Source organism: Indicator indicator, chromosome 22, assembly GCF_027791375.1.
Source record: "Indicator indicator isolate 239-I01 chromosome 22, UM_Iind_1.1, whole genome shotgun sequence".
Taxonomy (NCBI): Eukaryota; Metazoa; Chordata; class Aves; order Piciformes; family Indicatoridae; genus Indicator; species Indicator indicator.
The window spans coordinates 5818375-5840191 of record NC_072031.1 but is presented as its reverse complement, the minus strand read 5'-3'; the positions used below and the strand labels follow the sequence as shown (position 1 = coordinate 5840191).

Genomic DNA, 21817 nt, shown 5'->3' with positions numbered 1-21817 from the left:
GGGCAGGTTTAGATTGGATATTACAAAAAATGTCTTTGTTGCAAGAGTGGTCAGAGATTAGAACAAGCTGCCCAGGGAGGTGATAGAGTCACCATCCCTGTAAGAGCTCAAGAAATACGTGGCCATGGCACCTGGGGACATGGTTTAGTGGCCATGCTGGTTTGGTTTGGTTGATGGTTGGACTCTTATCTTGGAGGTCTTTTCCAACCAAACCAATTCTGTGCTTCAACCTTAAAATGTGTGATGCCTTCTAATGAATATAGAGTGGTGCTGCTACCCTGGAGGTTGGCTGCAGAATCTCTGGTGTTTATATTTGGAGTTGCTATCATTGAAAGCTCCTTTTGCTCCTGTCTTTAACAAAGAGCAGCCCTTCCTCATGGGTCAAACCAGATGAAATTTGCTCTAACTGGGAGAGTTCTGCAAAAGGAAAATTGTTTCCTCTTCTAGAAAAGTAGCTATAATTATATGTCTGCAGTTTAGAAGGCTGATGTGGAGCAAGAAGAATCCCATCTCTTACCTTCCTTTGCTAAAATCCAATCCTTGGAAAAGCTTCCCTTTGCCCATCTAACTTTTTTCTTTTTTTTTTCCCCCACCCTCTCTCTAGGGAAGCTTATGCTATAGGCAAGAAAGAAAAGCCTCCCTTTTTACCAGAGGAGCCATCATCCTCTTCAGAAGAAGATGATCCTATTCCAGATGAGTTGCTGTGTCTCATCTGTAAGGATATCATGACAGATGCGGTTGTTATTCCCTGCTGTGGAAACAGCTACTGTGACGAGTGTGAGTGTCACTGCCTTCCTTGATAGCTGAAAACATCACATCTCGGCTTCTGAAGGCAGAAACAGGAGATCAGAGCATTGCTTTGGCCCTACCAGTTCTGTTCAGTGCTTAAATATAGCCAGAATAGGAAAGGGCTCTTCCTCTATAATGGAGAGCACAAAAGAAAAGCTTCTTTCCCTTCTTCCCTTTACTTAAATTCTCTTAATAGTGGATGGATGAGTGAGTGCAAAATTGTGGGGTGGCTACTGTGTCAGCTAGTTTAAAACCCTGGTTTGAAGCTGAGGGAGAGTAGGTTCAGTCTGGATTTTAGGAAGAAGTTCCTTCAGTACAAGGGTGGTGAGATACTAAGCAGGCTGCCTAGGGAGCTTGTGCATGCCCTCTCCCTGGGCGATGTTCAGAACCAGGTTGGATGAGGCCTTGAGCACCTGAGTCTAGTTGAGAGGCATTCCTGCCCATGGTGGGGAGGTTGGAGTATATATCTTTTAGGTCCCTTCCAACCTGAGCCATTCTAGGTTTCTGTGAATGCACTGAGTTTGTCTACTGTCCTTTGTCTCACACAAGTACACATCCAACTCTGGGAACTTCCTGTGAACTGGACCAAACAGAGTTTGGCCTTTAATCCACATTCCTCTCCACAGAAGAGTTGGTTAAAACCAGAACTCAAACCCTGCTAATGGGGTTTTGCAGTGTCTTAGTTATTTACTTCTTTCTGTACTAGACAGTGCAAAAAGAACTACTTGAAACATCAAGGCCCAGCTTACTCCTCATCTTCAAATGCTACGGTAGTTTGTATATCAGCAGCAAATTTGCAGTGATTTTGTTAGATGCCTACTAGGAACTGACCATTTCTAGCTTTATACTCTCAGTTCCAGACCATATTCACCTATCATTTGTATAGATGTTATTAGAATTGATCGGAACCCCCCAGATTTCCTCAGCTTGCCTAACAAAACCCATCTGGTTCATTCTGATGACAGGTATTAGAACAGCACTGCTGGAATCTGAGGAGCACACGTGTCCAACATGTCATCAAACAGATGTCTCTCCAGATGCTCTCATTGCCAACAAGTTCCTACGCCAGGTAAGGGGACAGGCTTCCACAGCAAATGGGGGTGAGAAAAAGCTGTTTGGGAAAAAATTGAAGGGAAGAAACCACTCAATTAGCCCTCCTTAAGCAAGGTGAAATTGCTAAGGGCTAAGTTAGCTTTCCAGGCTGTTTATTGCTTGCTACAGGGGCTTGGAACTGTAGTTTTGAGAGTGGCAAATTCAGGTCACGCTTTCATCGAGCATGGTTTGCTGTGCCTCACTTCAAATTCAGTGTTAACACGAAGTGCTGCAAATGCACACTCTGTGAGTTCCCAGTCACTGCTGTCAGTGTTTAATGTGATGAGTTGATGCGTCTGTGTCCTGATCTATTTCAGAGTTAATAATGTTTGCAGCAATCCACCAGTAGCTTTACTCTCTGGAGCCTTTTGTTTGTGTCTCTGCTGAAGCTTCATGTTAGCTTTTTGTCAATGTTTTCCTGCCTCTAGGCTGTGAACAACTTCAAAAATGAAACTGGCTACACGAAGAGGCTCCGTAAGCAGATTCAGCAGCAACAGCAACAACAACAGCAGCAGCAGCAGCAGCAGCCACCACCTCCACCACCCCCTCCACCTCCACCACCCCTGATGAGACAAACGATAACGCGCAACCTGCAGCCACTGATGCGGCCAGCCATGTCCAGGCAGCAGGATCCCCTCATGATTCCCCTGGCTTCTCTGGCCTCTCGTTCAGCTGCTTTGTCATCCCTGGGCCCTGGTCAGGCACCTGGGCTGCCAGTAAATCCCAATTCCGTCCTTGTCTCTGATCTCCCTCCAGCAGTGTCCCTCCTCCGTGGTGAAAAGCCAGATGGACCTTTTCGGTGAGTAAATCTGTAATTGAATGTGAGAGACACTTGCAAGCTGAAGTTAGATTCTTGAGCTTCTCAGCTTGTGATTTCTCTGTGATCAGAGTTCCAGATCATTTGGGAAGTTGTGCTTTTTGTTTTCACTTGGAGTAAGGACACTTTGATCAAATCTGTGTGCCTTGGGCCAGAATTGTCCCAGAAGCATTAATCATTCATTTGGTGTAGATTTACCCTGAATGAGGAACCTTTGCTTCCCAGGAGCCTGCTGAGCCTTTTTTTAGGGACATGGCTTAGCATGGACTGTTCATTGCTGGGTCAAAGGTTGGTCTGGATGATCTTGGAGGTCTCTTCCAACCACAGATACCCTGTGATTTTGTGATTTTTAACTGGCTAGAAACTTCCACAGCAACCACTTAGTGATGTCAGACCTTCTTGAGTGTGTTCACTTCTCTGTAGTACTGAGGAGGTCATCTCAGGGAAAGTGGGAAAGCACAATTGCAGATAAAGCTGACCAGGTGTTTGCAATGCTTTTTTTCTGTGATATTTCCATCCTCTGTATTTCATAACCCCATAGAATCACTGTGGGTGGAAAAGACATTCTGATAAGTCAGTCATCCTCTGTAATACACAGTGCAGTCAGTTTTTGTAGAGAGTATTTTGTAGATCTTTACAATAATTCCTCTTTACACCTGCAATATAGACAGATGCTCTGTCCAGAAGGCTCAGGCTCAGCTTTACCATGAATACAAAGGATCACAATCCAAAAGACCCTCTAAGGCAGCCTCTAAAGGAGCAAATAATTCAAATTCCACCAGAAAATGTTTCTTTCACTTTCCAAACCTGACGTTCAGTGTGTGGGGTTGACATTCTCTAGTCCATTCATGTCCTGCTGACTTCAGAAGATAATTTTCCAGTGAGCTTCGTCTTCAAGTGCCAGTAGCGTGAAGTGCCTCCTAGTCAGTGCTTCCTTTGGAATCAGCCAGATTCACACATGTAAATCTAGTGGAGATTGGGGGTTTGATTACTTTTCCATTTACAGTAGTCAGTCTTTTCTTACCTTGGGTGTAGTATTTCAAGCAACACTTCGAAACAACTTTAGAAGAATAAAAAAAATTTGTGTTTTTTGTTCTGTTGCAGTGATCCTGATACTGTTTTACCTCCTGCTCTGATGTCTGCTGAGCTTTCTAAAACTTCCTCGCTGTCAATCAGCAGTTTGTTGGAAGAGAAGGTAAGTTTTCTGTCAACAGCTGCAGTGATTCTTGTCCTGTAGCAGAGCATGTTGCTAACTATTTGCATTTATTCACAAGGGCTATCAGGTTCCTGTGCTACGACAGCCAGCAATACCAAGTCTTCTGGGCCCTCAAGGACAATCCATACCCACAACTGGTAAGTAACTGTAACCTTTGAATTTCTTCTCTGAAAAAATTCTCTTCAGATAAAGTAAATGTTGGGATTTTATTTCTTTTTTCCTCTCCCTGCTCCCACAGGTCACCCCATGAGAGCAGGCACCCTTCGCTCAGCAGGTGGTAGACCAGGCTGGGAGCTGTAAGTATCCAGCAAAAATTCCATGTATTGCTGCTTATAAGCTGTGAAATGAAGCTGTAGCACAGAATTTACCCCACAGCCTGTTTCTAAGGAAATCAGTAGGCACAGATAGTTGTGGAGAATGCAAGTGGTAATTAATTTTTAAACAGCTTAATGTGAATTGGCTTTAACAAAGGAGATCTGTGCTTGCAGTGAGATTATTGAGAATAAAACTCAGTATATAATTGGAAAGAGGACTCCGAAACATGACCAATTTTGAGGAAACCATAATTATATACAAATTAATTATATACAAAAATTAAATCTAATTAAAAGATCAGATGGAAAGCCACTCTTTGATTACTGGCTGAATAGGGCCAAAGAAATTGATTTCCCAATAGAAACCAGGCTCCAACATTCTTTAACAACTTTGTTGGTACTGAGTGAGCAAATTACTCGAGCTGTTCTTGTATGACAGCTTTGCATTCCTTCAGATGAGTGCTCTCAAAGAACCAGGCTGCTTTCTCTCAGTTGGAGGGACAGGAGTCTATTTTACCTGTTACTGTGGTGGCAAGTTAGGCCTTCTTGTTGGTATCTGTGTGTTACAGATAAATCATAAGAGCTCATTTTGTCTATAGAGTCTTAAAGCACAAACCAAGACCCATCCCACAGCTTGTCTAAAATTTCAGATTCCATAAGTAGGAAGATAACAATTCAGGGATAAGAACAGGCCAAACACATCATCACGAGGCAACAACACAAGAAACCTGCATGGGAGAGCTTAAAACCAATTGAGAGAAGATTAGGTGCTGTCTGTACAGTACTTTGAAGGTCAGGAGTGAGAAGGAGTGGCAGCGGAGCAGTGGGTCTGTGGCCCATGGGAGTCGGGAGTCTGGTTTACACCCAAGCAGCCTCCATGCAGAGTCACAAAGCTGAGTGTGAGAGGAGGAGGAGGAGGCTGAGGGAACAGTAGGGGGTGCTGATGTGGAAGGCAAGACTGAGGATGAAGAGCTGGGTGTAGGCTGAAGTGAAGAGAAAGCAGGGAGGAGATGGCTTAAGCTGAGAAGCAGAAGTGCTGGGCACCGTGCTGCTGCTTCATTCGCTGTCCTCCCCAGAGGCAGGGCGGAGTGCCAAACAGTGACATGTGTTTTTGGGTTTCTTTAAAGTTCAAATCGAGGACGCCTGCACAGTGAACGTTCCCAAAGGACTCAGGCCCCAGCACTACCAGCATCATCACCAGTCTTTGTGCCTGTGCCTCCACCTCCCTTGTATCCTCCACCACCCCACGCACTTCCTCTTCCACCTGGGGTACCACCACCACAGTTTCCTCCTCAATTTCCACCTGGCCAACCTCCGTCTGCTGGGTACTCTGTCCCCCCTCCAGGATACCCCCCAGCTCCTGCAAACATATCATCAGCTTGGGTCCCAGCAGCAGTACCAGCGGGGCACTCAAACACCATCCCAACGACACAAGCACCTCCCCTCTCTAGGGAGGAGTTTTACAGAGAGCAGCGGAGACTGAAAGAGGAGTAAGTATTGGCTCAGCAAAGCGGCCTTTTGTCATTTCTGTGTTTCGGGAGCATCTGACATAAGCAAAAAACGACTCAGTGCGGGGGTATTTTTTTGCCCCCAGCTATTTCCTCATGGCAGCCAGTAAACGTGCAAAACTAAACCCAAAGAGAAATATAAACCTAAAGCTCACCTTAAAAAAAAAAAAACAAACAAACAAAACAAAACCTCTCCTCAGGAATTCCACCCTGGTTTTGCTGAGCTAGGATGTGCACCCTTGGTGTTTTGCATGCGATAAACATTTTCTCGTATTGGCCTTGGTTTTTCTTTTTTTGTTTGTTTGTTTCTTGATGTCTTTTTTTTTATTGTTGTTGTTCATTTTTTTTTTTTTTTAATAAAGGTCAAACTATCATTGTAATAAAGGTCAAACTTATTTTAACAGGGAAAAGAAAAAGTCCAAACTTGATGAGTTTACAAATGATTTTGCTAAGGAATTGATGGAATATAAAAAGATTCAAAAGGAGCGTAGGCGTTCGTTTTCCAGGTAACTGCTTTACATGTCCGTAATGGAGAAGCAGATTGGCTAGAAGAGGCAGGAGGAGTCCCACTCCACCTCCCTGTTAGATGGATTGGAGCATTGCAGGGATTAGCAGTGACAGGAGTTTGAAATCTAGGTTACTAGCTCAGATATGGCAGGGATTACAGTTGACTGTTACCGTTTGGCAGGAGTTAAGGAGCAGGTGTCTCTTACTAAAGCTTCCTTGTAATCCTTCACCTCCTGCCAGCTGGGAGGAGACTGGAAGTTCAGTAGGGGTAACTGCTGGATTTCTGTGTCCCCTACTCTGATTGTAACCATTGATGGTTGGACTTGATCTTAAAGGTCTTTTCCAGCTAAAATAATTCTATCATTCTATGATTACCTCGGAACATTTTGGAGGAGATTAAGAGACATTGTCTTCATGTCCTATTCTGTTTATCTTGTGTGGACACATGGAGAGATTTTAACCTGGACTGCAAGACTGGTGGCTTTTACTAGTTTGTTTTTGTTGACATTGTTAAATTTCCCTTAGGAATTCAAAGACCAGATCTGTTTGTTAAATTTTCCTAATTCCTTAGGACTTCAAAGACCAGATCTGTTTGTTAAATTTCTCTTAGGAATTCAAAGATCAGACGTGTTTGTAAGGAAATCTTACCTTGGTGAAGGGCTTGGAGAGGAAGGATGATTGTAGTGAACATTTGTGGAATCATGTGAAATGGTTCTTTACACAAAATAATGACATTGTGAAGAAGAACTCAGGGTAGCAGATGCTTTCTGTCCCCAAAAATGATTTGGGCAGGAGTCCGAGTAGCTCTCTACTCGTAATGCAGGCAGTAGCTTTCCTACAGTAGTGAGTAGTGGCATTGAGCCATATTATTACTAGAGGCTGAGTTTAGAAGCTTTTAGAGATGATTTTTCTTGAAGTGATCCCTAGCCTTGGTTAGAGCTAGAGCTGTGTGCAGACCCTTGCTAGAAGAGCTGCTGAAATAGCTGTACGTGTAGGGTTGTAGTCAAGCATTTCAGATCCTCTACAAATGAGTGAAGCTGAATAGTCCAAGCTGGCTTTTTCAAATTGAGCTGCACTGTCTTCAGGCTGAGTGGTGGGTTTGGATGTTTGATGCTGCACTGGAGCTGTAAAGACTTGCTCTTTCTGTATCTTACGCAACAAGAATGATTTGCATGCATGTAGGTGCTGCTCAGTGAAAACCTGCAGGTTCCCATACCAGTAGAGGCCAGTATAGACCACCCCTAAGCAATCAATAGCTGTGGTAGCTGATGGGCTAGAAGTGAGTAGAAACACTCACCCTTCCTGTGTGTTTTTTCCACTAACAAAGCAGCAGCTGTTCTGTCTTGTAAGCAGAAACTTTGTGCTCTCAGGTTTTTCAGTTTGCAGTAGCTTTATGTCAGCAGCTGAAAGAAGCTTTGACATGAGCATATGGAGAGGAGAAAAGAAACCTAACCAGATTTGAGAGGAGAAAAAAAAAAAAAAAAAGTAAAGGAAAAAACCTGGGCAGAGTGACTGTTGTGAATTAACTGCAGCTATTCTTCTGTTGTGCTTGCTTTGAAGGTCCAAGTCTCCCTATAGCGCCTCGTCCTACTCCAGGAGCTCCTACACCTACTCCAAGTCGCGCTCGGGCTCCTCGCGCTCACGCTCCTACTCACGCTCCTTCAGCCGCTCCCACTCCCGCTCCTACTCACGCTCTCCCCCGTACCCCCGGAGAGGCAAAGGCAAGAGCCGCAACTACCGCTCGCGCTCCCGCTCCCACGGCTACCACCGCTCCCGCTCCAGGTCCCCCCCCTACAGGAGGTACCACTCGCGCTCCAGGTCTCCAGCCTTCAGAGGCCAGTCTCCCACCAAGCGGACTCTGCCTCAAGGGGAAGGGGAGCGGGAGTATTTCAACAGATACAGGGAAGTGCCCCCCTACGATATGAAAGCTTATTATGGCAGGTCTGTTGACTTCAGAGACCCCTTTGAGAAGGAGAGATACAGAGAGTGGGAACGGAACTACAGAGAGTGGTACGAGAAGTTCTACAAGGGTTATGCGGTTGGTGCTCAGCCACGGCCTCCAGTAAGCAGAGAGAACTTTTCTCCAGATAGGTTTGGTCCACCTGGGACCAGACGAGAGAACTCCCCCTATGCTCGAGGGCGCAGGGAGGATTATGCTGGTGGGCAGAGCCACAGAACTCGTAACATAGCTGGGAATTACCCTGAAAAACCTGGGAGAGAGAGCCATGGCATCAAAGATCCTACAAAATCAAAGGAGAAGGAGGTGGAAAATCCCCTGGGAGACAGCAAAGGAAATAAACATAAAAAGCACAGGAAGAGGAGAAAAGGGGATGAGAACGAGGGGTTCCCCAGTGCTGAATTGTTAGAAGGTGCCAGAAAGCCAAGAGAGACGGTTCCGACAGAGGATGTGAAAACAGACTCCCTGTTCATGCTGCCCAGCAGAGATGATGCCACCCCTGTGAGGGATGAGCCTATGGAAGCAGATTCTATTGCTTTCAAACCAGTGTCTGAAAAGGAGAAGAAGGAGAAGGACAAGCCAAAAGCAAAGGTTGAGAAGACAAAGCGAAAAGCTGAAGTGGCTGCTCCTCCTAAGAAGGACACTGTAGTAAAACCAGCAAAAGCTTCCCAAGACAAGGTGGATGCTGATCGTGAGAAATCTCCTCGAGCAGAACCTCCTGCCAAAAAAACCAAGGAGGAGCTGCCAAAGACAGACAGTGTTAAGACATCTTCCTCTCAAAAGGATGAGAAGGCTCTTGGTACCCCCCGGAAAGTTCACCCAAAAGCCACAAAAGATCACCCAGAAACCAGACCAGCCAAGGAGGAAAAGGCAAAGAAAGACCATCCGAAAGAAACCAAGTCGGAGAAGCCCTCCAACAAGGAGGACAAGTCAAAGAAACCGGCTGAGAAAAGCAAACCTTCTGATGCCAAACCTGAGAAAAGGAAAAGGAAGGCAGATGAAAAGGTGGATAAAGAGCATGAGGCCACTTCTGCGAAGACCTCAAAACCAGAAAGCACAGAGTCGAAGACGTCGCCCAAGGGGAAGCTTGAAGCTGATGGTGACAAAGGCGAGCGGACTCCGGAGAAGGATAAATCTGCTTTTCTGAACAACCCTGCAAAAAAGATTAAACTGAACAGAGAAACTGGCAAAAAGATTGTGAGTACAGAGAACCTGCCGCCTGGGAAAGAACCTGCTGAGAAACCCGAGCCCAGCAGCAGCAAAGTTAAACAAGAGAAAACCAAGGGGAAAGCCAGAAGAAAAGTAACTGCAGCTGATGGAACCAGTTCAACCCTTGTGGATTACACCAGGTACCTCAGCATTTCTTCTCCTCTTTCTTTCCTCCCCCCAAAAATGTAAACATTTGGTGGTGTCTAATAGAAGGAGCAGCTAAGTCTGTGCTGAATGAGTGAGGAGCATGTGAACTTTTCCTGTTAAGCTGTGCTTGGGTCACCACCACATCTGCTATAAGGAGAGGTTAGCTCATTTCACATCATTTCACCATCTTGAAACCTTACTGCTGGGACCTTTTTTCCCCTTTTATTCATACCTGTTGCCTCTGAGATGGCCTCTCTGTGCCTGCCTTCCTTCCTGCTGAAGGCCAGGATACAGTCATGGCCATGCCATGCAAGAATCTGCATTTCCTGTACTGCTGTACTTTTGGCAGGGTCATGTGGAGTTAGACTTGGCATAAACAGCAGCTTGACTCCACTATATTGTAGTGGCCTTGGCTTTGAGCATCATGCTGTGTTGACACAGCTCACCTTTCCTTCCTTCCTCCTTCCTAGCTTACTCTTCCTTCTTTGCTTCCCTCCTTGCCCTCTTTTGCTTCCCTCCTTGCTCCCCTTTGCTTCCTTCCTCAGGACTAAGCAAACGGAAACCACTTCAGGCATCACTGGAGACTTAAGATAGTATCTGGGTATTCTAAAAAGCTTTAAAAGATACATTTTGTCAAGAACAGCACAAGGGCATGAGGATCAGACCTGCCTTGTGTGTCCCTCTCCATAATTGCTTGCTTCCATGTTGAAAGAAGAACATGGATCTAATTTCTCTGCTGTTGGTGGAAATAGGACATGAAGGAGTTAGCAGATCAGACAGTCCCCAATCTGATCATCTCGTGCCTGTTAATTAAATACATAGTAGCTAGGTAATTAATTGATTGCTCATAATCTTGGCTGGTGGACTCAGCCTTTCTCTTGTCTGCTCCCTTAATTGAACATCTGAAAGTGCTGAAGATTTAGCCCTGACTCAGCCCCCAATTGCTGAAGGCTGCAGAAGCAGTGGGTCTGTGTCTCACCCATTACTAACCCCTTGTTTTCTCCCCCAGCACCAGCTCCACTGGAGGAAGCCCTGTCAGAAAGGCTGAAGAGAAGCCAGATACCAAACGAACTGTCATCAAGACCATGGAGGAGTACAACAATGATATCACAGCCCCTGCTGAGGATGTCATCATCATGATCCAGGTCCCTCAGTCCAAGTGGGATAAAGATGACTTTGAGTCTGAAGAGGAGGACATTAAAACTACCCAGGTGCCCACAAGCATAGGGAAACCTGCTAGTGTGATCAAAAACGTGAGTGCTAAGGCACCAAACCCCATCAAACACAGCGAAAAGGAGATGGAGCCCCTGGAGAAGCTGCAGAAAGCTGTGAAGGAGGTGAGTTATGAAAGCTCCCAGCACGAGGCAAAAAGCTCCAAAAGTTCTGCCTCGACTGAAAAGGGCAAAGCCAAAGACCGAGATCATCCTTTGCCAGACAAGGACACCTCCGAGAAGAGGAAGAGCAGTGTTCAGCCAGAAAAGGACCACTCTGAACGGGCAGCTGAGCAGGGCAATGGGAAAAGCGTTTCTCAATCTTCCAAAGAGAGCAGATCATCGGAGAAACACGACACTGGCCGGGGGGCCACCACCAAAGACTTCACGCCCAACCGTGACAAGAAGTCTGAGCATGACAGCAGCAGAGAGCACTCCAGCTCCAAGCGCAGGGAGGAGAAGAGCGAATCGACGAGGAGAAAAGAGTCTCCCTCTCGAACCAGGGACTCTGCAGCAGTGCAGAAGAGCAAGCCAAGGGAAGAGCGGGCAGAGCCCTCCAAGAAGGGCACTGGAGATGCCAAGAGGAGCAGCTACAGCCCCTCACGCGAGCGCAAGCAGGCCGAGCACAAGGCAGCTCACGACTCCAAACGTGCGGCGGAGGAGCACAAACCTCCAGAGAAAAACCCGGCGAAAGAGAAGGAGAAGCATGTCCCTGAGGTAAAGAGCAACAAAGAGAAGGAAAAGGAGAAAGAGAAAGAGAAGGAAAAGGAGAAAGAGAAAGAGAAGGAAAAGGAGAAAGAGAAAGAGAAGGAAAAGGAGAAGGAAAAGGAAAAGGAGAAGAAGGAAAAGGAGAAGGAGAAAGAGAAGGAGCCCGGTGATAATAAACCCCCTGTGAAGCAGGAGTCACCCGATGTCAAGAGTGAGAAGGAGAATGTTCCTGGGCAGAATGACAAAGGTGTGGTGAAGCCCAAGCCTCAGGTCAGCAGCTCCTCACGGCTCTCCTCAGACCTCACCAGAGAGACTGACGAGGCTGCCTTTGTGCCAGACTATAATGAGAGTGACAGCGAGAGCAACCTGTCTGCCAAAGAGGAGGAGGCTGCAGGAAAGGCTGCGAAGGAGCCCAAAGAGAAGGTTGTGGAGAAGGCGAAGGAGGAGCCGGCGGCACCTGCTGTGGTGGAGCAGCCAGAAGCAGCCCCAAGCCAGAGCAGCCCCAGCATCAGCCGCAGCCGCAGTCAGAGCCCGTCTGAGAGCCAGACCCGGAGCCACAGCAGCAGTGCCAGCTCCGGGGAGAGCCAGGACAGCAAGAAGAAGAAGAAGAAGAAAGAGAAGAAGAAGCACAAGAAGCACAAGAAACACAAGAAGCATAAGAAACACCTGGGGAACGAAACAGAGTTGGAAAAGAGCCAAAAACACAAACACAAGAAGAAAAAATCCAAGAAGAGCAAAGATAAAGAGAAGGACGACCAAAAAGTGAAATCTGTCCCCACGTAGAGTGACAGATCAGTGCAAAAGTGACTTAATTCCTAAGTCATCTGTATTAAATTTTGTTTAAAATGTAAACCAATTGGAGCATTGTAAATAATGAGATGAAAAAGACCCTGTGCTGCACTTAAACTATTGCTGCTTGATTCTTTGATTTTTACATCAGAGCTTTATAAAGGTGAACATTTTGTACAGAATTGTGACTTGTGACCGTGTAACATGGAAGGGGTTTTGCTGGGGCCTCTTTTTAACCACCGTGGATGAATTGGGGTGGACTTTACTGTACTGTGAAGATTTTCACATTTGAGGTTGGTTGGGGTTTTTGTTTTGTTGTTTTTGGGGTGGTTTTTTGTTTTGTTCTGTTTGTTTTGTTTGTTTTTTAAATTGCCTGGCAGAAAGCAGCTGGTCTCGGTTAGGAAAGACCAGCAGGCTGAGTTGCAGAGTCCATTGCAGCCCTCTGTTATGTCACTTTTTTGATTACAATAAAAGGTTTTCAGTAAACTATCCCAATGTGATGAGATTTGCAGTGCCAGCTCGATGCCAGCAGAGAGCAGGGACAGGAAAATCCCCCCTCTGAGGAGCCTGCTGGCAGCTGATCTATGTGGAAAGCAGAGAGCAGCAGCTTGAATATGGAGAAGTGTGGTAAGAGTAGGAAGAGTCACTACCAGAGAGGCAATTGTCCCTCTGGGCTGGGTGCTGGTGAGGCCTCTCGCTCCAAGGAGCAGGTCCAGAGAAAGGCAACAAAGCTGGGGAAGGGTGATGACACCTTCAGTCCACCTCAATGGGTCACCAGTGAGCCTCTCCCTGCTGGGTGTACCTTGAGGTGCCAGCACTTCTGCTTGCTGTGCCACATTGCAGCACTGCAGTAGGAGCTCCTGGGCTCACCACGCCAGCTCAAGGCTGGCATTTTGCCCGTGGGCTCACACAGCTTCTTTCCTCCCTGGCTCAGTGTGTGCAGTGCAGAGGTTAGCAGTGCCTAACCTGGGGTGGGTGCAGGTGCCCAGTGAGCCGTGGTGCCCTCGCAGACAGTCCTGGCTCTGCAATGGGGGCTGCGCTTTCCAGACCCATCAGGGCTCTGTGCTACAAGAATGAAGCAGTGCCCTGCTTGGCTCCTCGGGGCAGGGGAGATGGGAGGAGGGGTTTGGAGGAGGAGGATGGTAGTGAGGAAGATGATGCTGTGTGGAGGATGAGGTGCCTGGCAGCACTCCAGGGCATCATGTGCTTTGCTGATGCTGAGCCATAGGGAATGCCTGGCACTGGTGCTGCCCTGGCTCAGCAGGGCTGATGTCGCCGTGGGGCACGAGGGGCTCTGCACGCTGAGCCCATGACCCAATTTCCCTTCCCAGCAGCGAGGGTTTTGCTCACAAACACAAAACTCTAATCCAGTGCCAGGCTGCTGGCAGAGCCCACCCCAGTGGGACCCTGCAAACATCCTCTCCTCCAGTGGAAACGTCTCTGCCAGGTCCATCAGTGGCTGCTGCATCTAGAGGTAAATGGGAGCTGAATAATGAGCAGGGATGCATCGGGGGGAAATGCCTCAGCTTTGATTGATGCCAACTCTGCCAAGCTGGCAGCAAGGGTGGGCAGCATGAGGCAGTTCTAGCCCCATCTCACCTCTGCAGGCTGAGGCAGGACAAGGCTGTTGGAGGAGGTTTTCCTCCCATTCCGTGTGTCTGAGCCTGGGCTTTTGTGGCCCTTTTGTGAGCAAGATGGTTGGTAGCAAGGAGGGAGGGCTGCGTGCCAAGGCTGCCTCATTAAGATGAAGCAGATGCAGATGGGCCTTGTCTGCAGCTAATGATGGCTGCAAACAGTTTCTGTCATGGTCTCTGAGTGTTGATTGGTAAAAGGCCAGGACTGAAGGATCTCCCCATGCATGGTAGCCTGAGTGGCAGTTGCCATCCTGGTGTCTGGTTGCTACCAGCCGATGCCCTCGGTGGTTCCTGGCTCCAATGGGTTAGTCCTCAGTGGTCCCCAGCCTTGGGCTCAGCCCATGCCTTTGGTGGTCCCCAGCTCTGGGTTCATCTCCTGCCTTTGGTGGTCCCCAGCTGCTCAGGGCTCAAGCCATGTCTTTGGTGATCATTGGCTCTGGGACTCAGCTCATGTTCCTGGTGGGCCCTGGGGTCAGCCCTTCTCAAGGGCTGTGGGCAGGTGGCCATAGCATTGCCCCCACAGCTCATTGGTTTGAGACCTGCTGGAGGTGAGATTTTTTTTTTTTTTTCTGTGGTTCCCACTGTTGCCATCAGCACAGACCTGATGCTGGTTTCCCAGGCAAACACCACAAGTGCAGCTCGTTAAGCACCTTGGCCCCTCTCCTAAATGCCTGGGCTCTTTAGGGGTGTTCTCAGAAAACCTTGGATTTAATCTGCTGCTGCTGCCTCTTCTACACAAGGATGCCCAAGCAGGGCAAGGATGTCCCAGATGAAACCTCGCTGCTTTGTTTGAAGGATGGCACAGAAATGAGGGCACGGTGGGAAAATGGTCCCTGCAGAGGTGGGAAAATGGTCCCTGCAGAGGTGTGACTGTGTTCTGTTTGCCATCCATCCCCTCACTGATATGTGCCACCCTCACAGCATCCCCGGCCCTGCTCTGCAGCCCTCAGCCGTGGGCACACAGCACATCTTCAGGGGCACATGGATTCCTCCCTGGGTGGTCTGTCCCCTTCCTATCAATCTCTGCAGAATGGTTTCAGTCTGAGGTAAGGACAGGACCCCTCCAGCCCTGGGGAATGGTGAGGGCAGCTCCTGCTCCACCCCACGGACATGGGTTACCCTAAGGCTGGATGCCAGGGCTGGATTGTGCCACCTGAGCTGCTCATCTGCCAGGCACATTGTCTCTGTCTGTGTTGGGAGGTTCTGTCCTTGACTTTGAGGGCCAGGAGCAAACCACCCTTGGAAGCAGAAGTGGGCTGATGTGCAGGAGCCCCAGCATGGGGGCGAGGCAGGCACCCCCCCCCCCCCCATCCCACTGCACCTCAAACCTCGTGCCCAGCCCCACTGCTTGGCGCATCCCTGGCACACCGATGCCGTTGTGCCTCCTGCCAGGAGCCGAGGCAAACGCTCAGGCACGGCTGGGGATCTTTTGGAGCGTTTCTGATTGTTAATTTGGTTTACTTAATTATTATTTACTCCGCCTGAAGAAACTGTTGTATTTAAATAAGGCTGCTCTTGCCAAAAGGCTGTCACGGAGAAGCTGCTTTCCCTTCAGGAGCCCTCAAACATGGGCTTCCTTCCAAGCCCCTGGGCTGGGCGGCTCGTGGAGCAGCATCCCTGGTGCTCCTGCTCCTTCCTTTGTGCTCCTGCGGCACGGGAGGTGAAATGGGAGCTCTGCTGCTGCCGGGCGCCTCCAGCCTCTCCGACCGGAGCTCCGCGGGGCTGAGGGTCCGGGCTGTGAGCGTCCTGCAGCTGGGCTGCCCCTGGCGTGCCAGGAGTTTGGGAAGCAGACCCACAGGGCATCTGCAGACATGGGAGGGGTGAGGGGATGGACTGGGAAGGCAGGTGGGAAGAAAGCTGAACCTTGAGGAATGAAGAGCAGCCTGAAATTAGAGAGAGTGGCAGGAAGATGGCCATGGTGGTACTGGGGGGACAGCTGGGCTTGATCTTAGAGGTCTTTTCCAGCTGGACCAGTTCTGTGGTTCTCTGAAGCAGGACTTGCACTGAGCCCCAAGCAGACACAGTGTCATTGCAGACCATTGTGTGGGGTGGGGGTTGGACCCCTTATTCTTGTTTATCTCTTTTTGGTTTTTTGTTGGTTGGTTGGGATTTTGGGGAGTTTGGGGATGGTTTTTGTTTGTTTGGGTTTTTTTAATCACAGTTAAACAGCCTCCCACTTCTCCTTGGAGCTGGAAATGCCAACTCCTGAGAACTGCAATTCCACACCCACCCCTGCTGTGCTTTGCCATCCCATGGTTTGGGGTGGAACCAGGCAAGTGATGCTCCCCAGAGACCTAGGTCCAGCATCCTGACCCCCAGCACTAGGTGAGCAAACGGCCTTGGGATGGTCTTGGGCAGCAGAATGGCGCTGGGCAGATGCAGTCCTGCCTCTGCTTAGTTCAGCACCCAAACTCCTGCTGAATGAGAGAGGACAGGGTTATGGTTGGATCCTTCTTTGACCATGGGGACCCCTTTGTGTCCCTGAGGCAGCTCAGGAAGGAGCAGGTAGGAAGGGATGGGGTATCCCAAAGGATCAAGCCCAGCAGCCTGGCACTGGGTCACTGAAATGGAATCTTTGAAGGGAATCTGAGCCGGGGGGAAAGCAGTAGTTGCAGGGGTGGGGAGGGCTGGTTCTACCCAAAGTGTGTTTCAGCACTGATGGTGGAGAACTTCACACCCCAACCCTCACCTTGCCCTTCAGAACACTTTTCTCCTATTTGCTCAGCTGCCTTTTTGCTGGTGGTTTTTTTTGTCTTCTTCTTCATTTTTTCCTTTTTTTCCTGTTTTTGTTTATTTGTTTTTCTGTTTGTTTAGGGGGCTGGGGTTTGTTTTGGGTTTGGTTTTTTTTTTTTTTCTGTCTTTTACTTTTGCCTTTTTTTGTCTGTTGTGGGCTGGTGTTACTTTTTTCTGTTTTGCTTCGTTTTGTTTTCTGGGCTTAGGGCTTTTGGATTTTGGGGATGGGGTGCTGGGTTTTGCTGGGTTTTGGATGGCTTTTTGTTACTTTTTTCCACTGTCCTTCCTCTCTTCCTCTCTTCCTCTCTTCCTCTCTTCCTCTCTTCCTCTCTTCCTCTCTTCCTCTCTTCCTCTCTTCCTCTCTTCCTCTCTTCCTCTCTTCCTCTCTTCCTCTCTTCCTCTCTTCCTCTCTTCCTCTCTTCCTCTCTTCCTCTCTTCCTCTCTTCCTCTCTTCCTCTCCTTGTTTTTTGTGGGGTTTTTTTGCCCTTTTTTGCTGAGTTTTGTGCTGGTTTTCTCCATGGCAATGAGCATCACAGCCCCTCACAGCCCCTCAGGCCAGGTCTGAGGAACAGGTTCAGGTCTGGGACTGGGCTGAGGGCTGTGTTGGTTCCTGTCCCCAGCTCTGCAGGGTTTGGGTTTTCCAGCATCACAGCAACTTGTCCCCCTGCCATCACCACCTGCCCAGCACACACAAAGGGTCTTGCCACCACCAAGGTTGCTCCTGCAGCCTTTGGGCTCCTTATTTGGTGTTTCTTTAATAATTAGTGGCAGATTTTGTACTTATGTTTGCAATTATCTCAGTGCCTCTGGGACATGTTCTGGCAGATAATTGATTCTCCTTGGTCGGTGCTGCTGAGGATGCTGGCAGCAGGCTGGGGCTGGGCAGTGTTGTGCTGGTGTTTGGTGTCCAGGCAAATCAGGCTGCTTCCTGCTGCAGAATGGCTGGAAAGGAAGAGTTTGGCTTCGTTGTGCTCATGGGAAGCTTTGCAAAGAGAAGGCAGGACGAGGCTGTCAGTAATTAACTGGGTGCAAGTTTTAATTACCTGCAGTGGTTGCTTCCTGGGTTGCAGCAAATCCTCCCCGTGCCCAGCTCAGTGCTGCACCGCCTCAGGAAGGGCAAGAGGTGGGGAGGAGCGCTGGGGAGATGGGGGATGGGACAGAGGGGCCTCTGGCTGGCAGACAGACACCGTGTGTGCAGCCTTGCTGGGGGAGGCAGGAGAGGCTGGAGGAAAGACTGCCCAGCACTGGAGGCGAGGAGGCTGAGGAGAGACCTCACTGCTCTCTACAAGGCCCTGAAAGGAGGTTGGAGCCAGGTGGAGGTTGGTCTGTTCTCCCTAGTATCAGGTGATAGGAGGAGAGGAAACAGGCTGAAATTGTGCTAGGGGGCAGGGGAGTAGGTTGGATGTGAGGAAGTTTCTTTGCTTAAGAGTGGTCAGGGATTGGAACAGGCTGCCCAGGGAAGTGGTGGAGTCACCATCCCTGGCAGTGTTTAAAAGACACCTGGATGTGGTGCTGAGGGACCCTTTCTGGGCTTTGCTGGGGCAGGGGTGGTAGGTGTCACAGACTGGTTTGGGTGGGAAGCTCATCCAGTCCAACCCCTCTGCACTCAGCAGGGTCAGCTGCAACCCGAGCAGGTTGCTCAGAGCCCCAGGCAACCTGACCTGCAATGGTTCCAGGGATGGGGCATCTCCCACCTCTCTGGCCAACCTGGGCCGAGCTCTCACCACCCTCAGTGTCAAACATTTCTCCCTTCTCTGCGCTCTGAATCTCCTTTAGTTCAAGCCATCATGCCTTGTCCTGTCACAACAGGCCTGGCTCAAAAGTCTGTCCCCAGCTTAAGGTCTTCCTCTCTGTCCCCCCTGTATGAGCTGTGGCATGTTACAGCTGGGGAGAGCTGCAGAGCGTGGCCCCCGAGGCCTCAATTTGGTTATTAACAAAGACAGAAATGCCAACAGTGCTGGCAGGGCTCCAGGGAGCTCCCCAGCAGCGTGGAGGGAGGATTGAATTCATCCACATCTTGGCGCTTGGCTCCCATCTCTCACTCTCCCACCTCCCCCTCCCCGGAATGATTTGGTTCCAGAGGTTAGATGCCTGCTTCACAAACGAACGAATTCATCAGCCCATGGCAAATGAGGTTTCCACAACTATGTTGTGTAGGGTTGGTGCCAAGCGGGCATGGGTGGCACCTCATCAGGTTTGCTCATCACGTGAGGCCTGACCCCGGGCACGTGACGGTGCCGCCCGGTGCTGGCAGCAGCAGCAGCATGTGACCCCAAATGCTGCCTGAGCTCCAGAGAGAGGAGAGGAGAGCCAAGCAACCAACAGCTCAGCACCAACATGTGAGCAGCTGGGGCTGCCACCTTCCTCTGCCCTGCTGCCCGCCAGCCGGCCCTGCCGCCGGAGCGTGGTGGCGGGCACGGGAGCTCCACACCCCTGCCGCAGCGTCGCCAAGCCCTGCCCTCCTGCCTGGCACCACGGCTGCCACTGGGTGAGTGAGCAGAGACTTCCAGCAATTAATTGGCACTGCTCATTAGCATGCGGAGCACAGGGCGGGCACTCGCCGCGTGCCGCCTCGCTCTGCAGTGCCAGGGGAAGGACTCCCCGGCCCCGATGCCTGCAGTGCTCCCTTCCGTGGGGGCCTGGCCCCGGGGGTGGGCTTGGAGCAGTGTATGGAGTCAGAGGGGTGTGTTGGCATCTTCATCATCCCACCTGGCACATCGCTGCCAGCGTCGCGATGCCCCACAAAGGGCTCACTGCAGGCACCGGTGAGGGTGTGCCACGGCTGCCAGGCACTGCCGTGTCCACGTGAGGATGGAAAAGTGACGTGTCCTGAGTGGGGTGGGTCTGGGGGGCTGCTCCCCTTTCCTTCTGTATCTGAGGGCTGGGCGGTGCTCGCAGTGCTGTAGATCCGTGCCCGCCGTGCCGCCAGCAGCTCCCACACAATGCGTATCTCATCCGGGCGCTCGTGCAGTCCCCTGGCACTGTGCCCACCAGGGGTGGGGTCGGTGGAACAGGAGCTGAATCCCTAAATACCGAGGTTCCCGGCTCCAGCCTGGAAGGGGCCCGATCGGTGGCCGCGGGCGCTGCAGTCCCACTCATTAGGATGCAGGTCCAGAGCCATCTCCCTGGAGACGCCAGCAGCCGGGGGCTAGGTGGCCGCTGTCTGGCACGGCTGGCAGCCACTCTGGGAAGAGGGCAGCTGCGTGCCGGCGCCGAGGGGCACTGGTGAATTACTGCCCCTGCTCGGGAACCAGCCTTCGAGCCTTTGTTCTTTCATTGTCACAGGGAACAGGACAGGAACGCGATGCGGCCAAGCGCAGCTCACGGTGGGGGGACCACGGCCCCAGCCCCTCACCCATACCCCGCCATGCCCCGTGTGCAGGCATCACCGTCGAATTCTTTTTGCCCATCCCCGAGCTAATTCTCCACAAAGGCTCTTCGGAGCTGCCACCCAACACGTGCTGCCATCCCGGCGCGGCATCGTGGCCGCAGCGATCCCGCAGGGACGACCGGGGGCGGCCCCGGGCGAGCCGCGGACTCTTTGCTCTGCTGAAGGCAGCCACAGGGTTCAGAGGCAGCTCTGAGATGCTTGCAGAAGCGGCACAAAAAGGGGGTTCCGAGCCCTGCTGAACGCAGCTGACAATCCCCCGGAGTCCCGGCCGGCTCCCCGGAGCTCCCCAGCAGTGCGCCGCGGCTGCAGCTTCGGGGCATCTAGGGTGGTCTTTGTAGATTTGCCGGCTGTGGGAACGAGCTGTGCCAGCTTTTAACGGGCACCAAGGTCTGCCCCCTTCCTCCCCTTTGCTGGCTCCTCCCAGCTCACCCAACTCTTCTTCAGTTCCGCGGTGGGGAGGTGGCCGCCCGGCGTTGCTGCTGGAGGGTGGCTTTCCTCGGCTGCTCCTGCAGGCTGCAGCCAGGTAGGTGCTGGTCTCACATGCAACAAGTGACAGGACAAGAGGAAACGGCCTCAAGTTGTGCCAGGGGAGGTTTAGATTGGATCTTAGGAAAATATTTCTTCCCAGAAATAGTTCTCAGGCACAGGAACAGGCTGCCCAGGGAGGTGGTGGAGTCACCATCCCTGGAAGGGTTTAAAAGATGCATGGATGTGGTGCTGAGGGATGTGGTTTAGTGGTGCTGGCTCAGCAGTAGTGGTGGGATTGTGAGCTCAAGGTGAGTGGTTGGACTTGATGATCTCCAAGGTCTCTTCCAACCTCACCAGTTCCATGATTTTATTTTCTCTGACTGCAGCAGCTGTCCCCCCAAAAAGGGCATGAAATGAGTGACCCAAACCCCACGGTGCCAACCCCCAGCTCCTTCCCCCAGCTCTCCCCACAGCATTTTGCTCACACTCAGTATCTCTGTTTGGCTTGACTGGCCATTCCTCTCTTTCCTCTTCCTCTTTCCCTTCAAGCTGTCCTTCAGGGACACCTTCAACTGGAGCAGGCTGCTCAGAGCTCCACCAAACCTGACCTAAGGAACACTGACAGAGCTCCTTGTGCTGCCCCACCAAAGGCTGCACACAGAGGAGTGAGAAGACATGGGACAAGCCCAGGGTGTCCCATGCCTGCCCCACAGCACTGGGGTGATGGCTGTCACCCTGCTGCTGTCCACCTTGCTTTGGTGTAGTTATCATTTCTGTGCTGGTGGTGCCTCTGGGGACCCAGCCTGTTGGGGATGGGTTGATGGATGATGTGTGAGAGCCAGGTCAACACAACCAAGTGTTACTGCCTCGTAATTTGCTGCACCAGAGGCCAGCAGAGATGCCTTGTGTTATTAATTACACCAATGGGTTTTCATGAGCAAAGTGATTAATTAGCTATGCACACGACGGTCACAGGATGGCTCTGGAGCTGTTTGCTCTGGGATGGAACTCAGGGAGCAGCAGTAGAAGCTGTAGCTTGGACTTGGTCTCATTTCTTCTCTTCCAGAGCACTCAGGGGGAAGAACAATTCCACAGTTGGAGTCCCTGGGCAGGCAGAGAGGGTACTAGGGCTGGCTCCAGCCACGGTTGAAGGTCCTGGGAAGGGCTGGACACTGCCTGGGCTGGCCCCAGGGATGCTGCCAGGCTTTCAGCATCAGCTCCCAGGACCAGGAAATCCCTTAGAATGATAGAATTGTTTGGGCTGGAAAATCCCTTTGAGATCATCCAGTCCAAGTGGATTCAATCCAACACCACCATGGCCACTAAA

The 21817-nt window shown here is 50.6% G+C and overlaps 1 protein-coding gene across 1 annotated transcript in view; it reads left to right on the top strand.

Annotated features, from left to right (window-relative positions):
• Window positions 1-12696, top strand: part of RBBP6 (RB binding protein 6, ubiquitin ligase) — a 33253-nt gene extending 20557 nt beyond the window's left edge. The window contains 11 exon segments of the mRNA XM_054391157.1: window positions 605-777; window positions 1755-1858; window positions 2310-2680; window positions 3803-3893; window positions 3973-4051; window positions 4153-4210; window positions 5254-5718; window positions 6141-6242; window positions 7804-9549; window positions 10566-11484; window positions 11620-12696. Of these exon segments, the coding sequence (XP_054247132.1) occupies window positions 605-777; window positions 1755-1858; window positions 2310-2680; window positions 3803-3893; window positions 3973-4051; window positions 4153-4210; window positions 5254-5718; window positions 6141-6242; window positions 7804-9549; window positions 10566-11484; window positions 11620-12258 (4747 nt within the window). The 3' untranslated portion in view covers window positions 12259-12696.
• Window positions 12697-21817: the final 9121 nt, after the last annotated feature.